Below are 9,014 nucleotides of genomic sequence, written 5' to 3'. Positions count from 1 at the left end.
TTGTGTGGTTAAGATAAGATAAGGATGAGTGTCTGGTTTGGGAGTTTTTAATCTAATCTTTTGGAACAGAACATTCTTTCTCATTTAACCATTCATTAGTTTTCTGCTTCCTTACAATATATTTTCTTCTAAGATTTCAAATTTGCTTCTTTATTTCATGTTTACACATACATCTCTCCCTCTACATATACAGATATACTTGAATGAGTGACAAGGCATTTAATGCCTGAGTTTGCACTTTTGACCATGTTCTCATTAATATGTTGTCCGGTTATTTTCCAACTTTGAAGGTAGAATAAGGGAGTGGTTACTGTCACAGGGTATCAATTAATAACATATGGTGGAGGTCATTTATTTATTTATCAATCATTATTATTCAATAAAAAGGGAAAATAAAATTGTAAAAAATAATAAATTTAAAATTTTATAAATTAAAAATTCCTTTTCTGGCAATGCATATTTTGAAAACACATACATCTCTACTCCCCAAAGCATTATATCTATGTAATCATCCTTTCCTAGGCTTACAATCCTACAATACCATTTTTGAATGACAAATATAAAGAATGAAGAAACTATATCATTTTTATTTTATCTCACTAAATTATCATTAAATTATCATTAAATTATCATCTGAAAGAAGAAAATAAAAAACGCAACATGTAGGATCACGCTTCCAAGCCTCATTTGAAAGAGCGAGTATGGAATAGAAGCTCATGGTGCACACCTCCAGCCAAAAAAGACAAAGGGGGAAAGAAACGGGGCGGAAAGAAAAAGATACCAGGATGGTGCAAGAAACGCGGGTTTCGACCGAGGGGGAAAGGATTGGAGCGGGCTCGAGATGTACCATGCGGGGACCAGAATAACGGGAGAGCCGCGGGAATGGGAGCCGCGGGAATGGGGCTGATCTGTCGGCGCATCCTCCTCGCAGGGAAAGAGAAAGCGTGAGAGCACAATTCAAGCTCTATTTTGAATCTTCTCGTGACGCTCCTCCTGCAGGCCAAGAGCCTTGAGTGTAACCACGCTTGCCATGGAGAATCCGTGTCAGGAATCTCACCGTGGGAGGATTCCTCAGTATCTGTCCGCCATCTACGAATGGAGCAATGTAGGGGAGCTTGAGCGATGCGTTGAGGAAGCTTTTACACAAAGTTAGAGGTCGTTGATGAAGCTCGGTGTCTGCTTGCTTAGCCCGTGTGTGAAGAGACAGTGTGTTTTTCTTTTTATAGTTCTCGGGGGTTATATCTCTGTACAATTTCTTGTTTAGGTTGTGAATCCGCTGCCGGTTCCGTTGACAGGCGCCTTTGTTGTGGAGTTTTTTTCTTTTTTCTTTTTTCTCTCTGAAGGCAAAGTCATCAACGGAAATGGCTACAGTATGGTCTGTTGCTTTGATGTTGGAATCTTGTGACGGATCGTAGTGATAGATATCAAGGGGATCGAATTTAGGCTATGTTAGCGGTGCTGAATTTTTGGACTGAGAATCCCTGCATTTGCGCGTATTTTTTCGTTATAGAGATAGCAGGTTTTGTGCGTGTGAAGATTTGTTGTTGACATTGCGACGTGTGAGACTTGGGACCGCGATTGATGGAAGGCTGAGTGCTAGAACTGATCCTGATTCTATTGACCTTGCCTCAGGATATCAGCGTCCCCATTCGACATTGTTGCTGTGATTGTGGAAGTGTAGTCTTCGGTGGTGTCTCAGGGAGGACGCAGGTTTACGATGTGCGCTCTAAGTTTCTGCTTGAATGTAGAAAATCAAGACGCAGATGTATAGGGTCCAAGTGATCCTTCGAGGGTGTGATACAAGTTGGTGATGTTTGAGAAATGTGAAGGTTGTGAGCGAGTTGAAGATTATTTGAGATGGCACAAGCTGCTGGGCACGGAGGTGGAGGGAGAAATTTGAGAATTAGTCCCCACGAAACACCGCGAATCAGTAACATAACCTCTTCATTCCGCAATTTTCTCGGGCTTCGGAAAACAACAAGTCCGGGCTCTAGCTTGCACAGCTCTTCATCAGAACCGCTAAGCTCACGACCCTCCGATGCAAGCTTTTCGGAAGTGGAAGGTGCATGTTTGGGTGCCTTGAAGCTTAACCTTGGTACAGTGTCGTTAGAAAGAGATCCCTCTCAAAACGCAGAGGCAGAGATTAGCATTTGCAGATGCTTCAGCAGTAGTAGATTGCACGAATCGCGTCGAGAGAACCAGAACGTTGTTACGTTGGCCTTCGACGCGAGCGTGAGGGAGATCTCTCATGCAGGCATTATCTGGGCGATGGAGCACACTCTCAAGAGAGGCGATGTTCTTACCATTGTCTCTGTTTTAAGCTCTATCCGCGGGCCATTTGGGATACCGATCAAGGTTGGCGACCAGAAATGGCTGACTGCCAACCAGAAGCTCGTGGAGGAAGAGATTCGTTGCAAGATAAATATGTGGAAAGAATTTCCAGGGCTACAGTATCGGTGCGAGGAAGGAGGCTTACAGCTGGTGGTAATCGTGAAAGCAGCGCATCGGCCAGAGGTGGCTATTGTCAAAGAAGCCATCAAACAGGGCGCGGCGCATGTGGTGCTTGACAAGAGCTTGAAGAACCGGAGACGAGAGTTTTACCTTCAAAACCTTACATGCTGCGTGACCAGAATGCGGAGAAGTGGAGGAGTACAAGTCATCCGGTCCAGCTCAGAGCCACATTCCCCAACCTCCGTGATTCCATCACCGCGTTTGAGCTATGGAGACCAGGTTGCTGAATTCGAGAACACCTTGGGAACCAAACGGCTTTCCCTGCCTCTGGTTGCAGCTTCTTTGTCATCCTCCTCGCAACGTTCAAGTATTGTAAGGCATAACTTGTCATCGTCCTTCAAATCCACCTCCACTGTCACCGATCACCACGACATAGATGACGACCTCTTCAGCATCTATCACGGCGCCACCCGCCATAACGAACTCGCCACCGAGCTCCTTGTCACGAATACACGCCCGTCGTGTTACGAGAGCGACGAGCTTTTTGCCAGCGGCAATGCCGATACAACATCCACGAATTCCAACCTTGCCATCACTGAGCCTTTGACGCAGGTCGTAATTTCGAGAGTGACTTTTGTAGTCGGGTTGGCCCAATCCGTGGAGATTATCCTCCGCGGTGCGCTTCGGCCAGGAGAGGGTTTGTTAGTAGGATCGTCACCCTCAGCATTGTTTCTCTTGCAAGGAGATGCTATGTCGTGTCACAGATTGAGCGCCGGCACGTCAGGATCCTATATCGCCATGGAGGGGAGAATGGCGATGAAACTCGCGTACCTGGAGTCTGACCAACGAGTTCTAGCGGTGGATACCTACGGCCGGGTGAGATCCATACCGATAGACCACGCAATTACAACTGCGAAGCCATTGGTGTTAGTCGAAGCGCACAGCGAGGGACGACGACATAGTGTGATGCTCCATCACAGCGATTCTCTGTGTTTGAGTGCACAGTACGGCACAGGTGAAGCGGGAGCGGTGAGGATATCTGTCAAAAGCTTGAAGATTGGCGACAATGTTTTGTTGCGATTAAGATCAACCGAACCATCTCATGCCATCTGTCTTCAAGCTCTTACCTCTGAATAATCTACTTCCAGTTTTTACACTATCTCCTGGAGCGATTCAGATGAGCTATTCCGAGGATTCATTCGAAGCTGCTGAGGAGAATTGAGCGATCCAACTTGTAATTTTAGAACATGTAGAGCTGCGTTCGAATTCCTCTTTAGAATATGCTGAAAATACTCGAGAATTCTCCACTCACCTGACTTATTTATGGACGAACGTGACGGTGGGCAGCAGATGAACTTGGCAGTGTCGCAGGAGACTGTACACGATGTACAGTTGTCTTACCTTGTGGGCATGTCGAACGACAACTTAAGTCTAACTGAGGCTGCAGATTGTGCCGAATTCGGTCGTGCGTTTAGCCAAACTGTCTTGGACTATCAAGACTTAGAACCTTATTCAGTTTTGCCTTGTTCTTGCGAATTTACAAGTCAGATGTTAGTCTCCTGGTTGAAATTGCCGGGCCTTGCATCCTCGACGATGCCCTGGTTTTACTCCTTAGAGCCCTTGTTGTGAACCTTATTTGAAGCTTAAGTTTGCAGTACATGGCAGTGCAAATGGGATGGTATGCATTATGTTGGTCGTAGATATGAAAAGCCTAAATTCTGGTCACTACAACTCTTCTCGTTGTAAGAACTGAAGATATAGTCCAGCCCAGTGCCAAGCATAAGTTTGTAGAGGAAGAAGATAAGAACAGCAAAGAAGCAGGAATAGATAAGTAAAATCGTTGAATATAACCGTTCTTTCAGAAAAGAAGCTAAACCTGGTCAATGCGCGTTAGAATGAACATAAAATACGATTTTCGAATTTTAATGAGTCGTTAGAATGAACATAAAATACGATTTTCGAATTTTAATGAGTCGTTAGAATGAACATAAAATACGATTTTCAAATCTGTCTACACATCTGCATGGTTCCGCAGGGTTTCAGACCAAAGTCACTAAATAACCGATTACCGCAACCAGGCGCTTGAACCCACATATCATCATCGACGGAAGAGCATCGAAACATTGCGAGCAAAGCCCTCTGCATCAGTAAAAAAGAAAAAAGAAAGAAAGAAAGAAAGAAAGAAAGAAAGAAAGAAAAAAAAAAAAAAAAAAAAAAAAAAACACTTCGGCATAGCGTTATTTGCTGGGCTCTATAAGGTTTGCCGAAATCATCGTCGTTCCTAAGAGCTCTAGAAGAGCCGTCATCCTGACACAGGATCTTAATCTCCGAAATAGCAATTCATAAGACTCATCCGTTGAATCTAGTAAAGAAGCTTCAGCTTGTCTGTAATTGAGCCTCCCACAATTTCCTGCAGAGAAAGCTTGGAGGTGAGTACTGTCGAATCAACATGGCAGAATTAAAGCGCTTCGAACGAACCTTCGCATCAAACCTGCACAGAAAAGAAATTTTCCATGAGAGTGTTGACCTTTATTCCTTCAGCCTGGAAATTCCTGAGGCTGCACCACATGAAATAGAGATACAAGAGAAGAAAATGTTGCACATCCTTATGTTTCAGTGAATTTTGGAGTGAGCTAGTCAAACATATGTGGGTGGGTGAGATTTTTTCATGTGTGGGTCACATGCAGCAGCTTGTTAGTGGACACAAACCCATGTAACGAGTTTCTCTGATAATCGCCAACTGTGCTCAAAACATGTCTATTTTAAATTAGGGACATGGCATGCTCGTGGGCTGCCATTAACAGAGTTTTAAATCGCCTATACAGCAGGGACGGGTAACAACTGCTGAAGAATTTAGTAACTCAAATGCGGCAAATTAGAGTGTTTCATTCTTAATGGAAATGTGCCTCAGGAAAATTCTTCAACGGAGCCTAAAACCTGAATCTGAACATGGCAGTCATGAAGAATTTGACACCATCTTCCAGCTTGCTACAGTTATGAACACTTGAGGAGAACTAATACAATAGGTGGAGCTCTCCTCAAGAGACTCAGCGGCAGATGCTGACGGTCCCTGCTGCTATAAGATTCATCTCCAGTCGCACAATCCACAAAATCGCCCTTGTAACGAAGACATCGTGAAGGTCCTTCTGCCAAGACAAAATCAAGGCAAGTGCGAGATAGTCTGCGGTCTCGTGAATATCCGAAGCGATTTGCTGTCACGTAGCCGTCTTAATCCTCAGTCAAAAACTGTAACGTTGTTAGATTTAAACAAAACACACTTTCCAAACAGCTGTGCTTCCTCTGGTCTTCAATTCTACATCGCCTTCTCCACACTAGTCAGTAACATCCGCTCTTCACCAAGCTGCAGCCTTCCAGTCCAGAATGCTCAACCGTCCCCCCCAATTATTCTCCGGTTTCTTACATGAGAAGGAGCGGCACCGCCAGAGTATGGACATTCGCTTGAACCGTTTTTCAAACATCACCGAAATGGGATCATTGCAACACAACGTTCAATAAAAACATGATTGTGATCCCGCAAGTATAGCATACGTTCAAGTTACATAAACTGTAGCCTTGTCCACTTCACTCAAGCACACGCATGCAACGTAAACCATAGAAAAGCGATCACAATGGTCGAATTAGAATTGATGAGAAGTGACAAAAGAAATGCAATCAATTCATCGAGAATGTTGTTCACCATGATCCGCCACGAACCTGGAGACTTCACATTCATAACGAAGGCATCAACAAGCGATGCCGTTGATTTCGACAGATTAGAGCTCAAGAAGAGGAGCCCAGCAGTAGTGGTTACTGCCCGACCCAACCAAGGTATATACAATCTACAGTGACCCAAGGGACCTTAATAATTTGTACAAAAGCACCCTCCTGTGCTCGTAGAGAACAATATTTCACCAGAAATCCTGATATTTACGCGCCTAGAAGATCTAATCCTGTATACTACTTGTGGCATCCTGCTACACACATCAAATCAGACATGTGGAGTGATTTGATCAAGTCCCACTATACAAAAATATGAACAACATATTCACCACAGCTCTTGTTCAGACACCTCTCCAAATACACAAGCCCTCCCAGCACCTTCCAGTTTTGTGAAGATGCGTGACCTGCAAGACATTTCAGATCCAACTGCAGTGCACAGATAAATCAATGAATAGTCTCTAGATTTACCTTCCCTCTCAATGAATGACAACTGCTTCAAAAATCACAGTTGCTTGAATTGACGTGATCTTCTCTTCTCACGGAACTGCCTGAGCTCGTCTCGCAGCTTGGCGGCATCGCTGTACCGTTCCTCCACAGCTGCAATCATCATATTCCGAACCAGGATAAACTCCTCTGCTGCTCCGCAGCGACTGGAGTCGGGTCGATCTAGGTTAGCCACAGTAAGAACTGAAGAAGATCGTAATGCACGTGACGGAAGCTTCAAAGGCTCTGCCACAACGTGCACACCATCTCCTTCAGCTAGCGATTTGTTCACCTGTATGGGGACCTTGCACCGAATAGCGAGGTTTATAGCATCCGAAGGGCGAAGATCTAAGCTCACGACCTCTCCAGATTCATTTCCTGCTTTGCTCATGTACACACGAGCGTAGTAGGCTTCATGCACGCGCCGCGTGATGCGAACCATCTTAGGTTGATACCCCATCACGTCGATCATGTCCTTCATCACGTGGTAGACAGTGGGCCGACTGATGGGGACGTTGCGTACTGCCTCAAGCAGCATGGTGCACGGAAGCTCCAACACGATGATGGGCAGCAGCAATTTGGATGCATTGTTCAACTGCAGAACGATCGCTGGCTGGGGGCCATACTCGGGAAGATGACCCGACTCAGGCATGTTGTGCTCACACTTCAAGAATCGCCCGTCACGCATCTTGATAATAAAGCCCTCAGGTCCACTCTTGACCTCCAAAGCCTCCAGCACAGTTGAGTCGACATAATCTTCATCGTTTTCGCTGAATGGTTGATCGAGTGGAAGACCATTGTCGAATGACCTGCTAGAGTAGGATTTCCCACTTGATCGTCTTCCTTGGCCGTTGCCGAAGCCGAAAGAGAGGGCACCCTTGAGAATTGGCTGGTTAAGCTTACTACTGCTCGCAAGAGACGATTGTGGGAACAGCGCCGGCGTTGTGTGGCTTTGATGTGCAGGCGCGGGGCAATATGAGAGGAGTACTGACAGAGCTCCAGTTTGTGTTATGGTTGCCATTCTGGTCTGGCAGGCTTGATAGCAAGAAGCGCACTAAATAGTTGTGGCAAGTGTACAGGGTGCCAGCGACTTGATCAACCTGCACATACATAGGGATCGGTGTTGTAACGTTAGATGATGACATCAATGGTAAGTTGTAATGTCAACAGAAGGTACTAAATACGACAAGCATCCAGAGGGACAGCAACAAAATGAAATAGTATTACACCAAGCACACACATAGACAGGGTATCACTGCACGCTAGCGACTGGAATAGGTACGTATCACAGAAGAAAGGATGAGAGCTCCGACTCAAGTTATTATACGATACTAGAACACACATGACCCACAAATTCATCTCAGTCATCCCGGTAGAGTGCAAAAATGGGGGAGCAATCCATCACCGGCAGATCTTCTCTTTCCTTAGGAAATTACGGCACATGACAGACCAGATAAATGCACGCAAGTTGAGTGTGGAATATTTGAATCTGATAGCAATCAGTTACGCAAGAACCATCCCAGTGTGGAGTGAAACGTGTACGAGGTGCTTCAGAGTCAAACATCTGAGTAAACGACACAATTGAGTAAACGAAGAGCCAGGCGACTCGAACATAGGAAACCAATACAAACGAAAGCGGCCTGAAAACCCGCCAGTACTTCGTACCACCTCCCAGGACACAACTCCATTTACTGAACTCAAACAAGAACACAACTTCTATAACACATCAACCACACAAAATTACCCAAGCCATATCAAAACACGGTAAAGGTTTCTTGAGGTCCTAAGGAACCTCAGTTGAGAGTGTACGACATCGACAACACCATCTTCGAGCAACTGCAAGCCGCAAGCATTTTAAAAGAGCGCCATATAACAAAGCAGTCGACGCAGCCCACATGACAGAACAGAAGCCACTGCTTCACGGCATAACAGCAAAAAACGCACCCATAAATCACACTTTGTGAAATTACAAAAGGAGAACACATACCAATAACCTATTTTGAGGCCTGGACTCTTGAATCACCCCGGAACACTTCCAAACCGACAAACAAGCAAGCAAGTATCAACTGAGTAATTCACCACAACAGGGCTCAATAGAAGCTCAACGCTTGGTGATCCACCCACCTCCACGCAGATATTTACAAATGAGTTCAAGGTCGGAGACGACGCGACTCCGCTCCGACGGCAGCAACACTAACCAGCAACACTTGAGGTAGCGTAGAACAATAGCTTCCTGTGGAACTTTATCCTCCCGCAAGGAGGGTAGACTAGCCTAGCCTAGACTAAACTAAACCAAATCAGGACCCTACTAGTAGCTCCTGCTCCACGGGTTGCTGAATTTACCCACGACATGGTGAGGC

The 9,014-nt window shown here is 45.4% G+C and overlaps 2 protein-coding genes across 3 annotated transcripts; one reads left to right on the top strand and one right to left on the bottom strand.

Annotated features, from left to right (window-relative positions):
* The first annotated feature begins 966 nt into the window (after positions 1–966).
* Positions 967–4,108, top strand: LOC112273161 (uncharacterized). Its single transcript, XM_024501635.3, has 2 exons — positions 967–1,155; positions 1,633–4,108. The coding sequence occupies exon 2, from the start codon at positions 1,858–1,860 to the stop codon at positions 3,586–3,588; it is 1,731 nt and encodes a 576-aa protein (XP_024357403.1). The 5' UTR covers positions 967–1,155; positions 1,633–1,857; the 3' UTR covers positions 3,589–4,108.
* Positions 4,109–6,127: 2,019 nt separating this feature from the next.
* LOC112273162 (bifunctional nuclease 2) lies at positions 6,128–8,861 on the bottom strand. Of its 2 annotated transcripts, none has more exons than XM_024501639.3 (2): positions 8,642–8,861; positions 6,128–7,754 (listed from the first exon to the last, which is right to left on the bottom strand). In XM_024501639.3, exon 2 carries the CDS (start codon positions 7,673–7,675, stop codon positions 6,674–6,676), a length of 1,002 nt encoding a protein of 333 aa, XP_024357407.1. In that variant the 5' UTR covers positions 7,676–7,754; positions 8,642–8,861; the 3' UTR covers positions 6,128–6,673. The 2 variants fall into 2 exon arrangements, with proteins under 2 accessions (XP_024357407.1, XP_024357406.1); XM_024501638.3 differs by having other exon boundaries at positions 8,779–8,861.
* Between the last annotated feature and the right edge of the window lie 153 nt (positions 8,862–9,014).

Source organism: Physcomitrium patens, chromosome 20 (assembly GCF_059467195.1).
Source record: "Physcomitrium patens ecotype Gransden chromosome 20, ASM5946719v1, whole genome shotgun sequence".
In the NCBI taxonomy this organism is placed as follows: domain Eukaryota; kingdom Viridiplantae; phylum Streptophyta; class Bryopsida; order Funariales; family Funariaceae; genus Physcomitrium; species Physcomitrium patens.
This window is presented reverse-complemented; position numbering and strand designations above follow the sequence as displayed.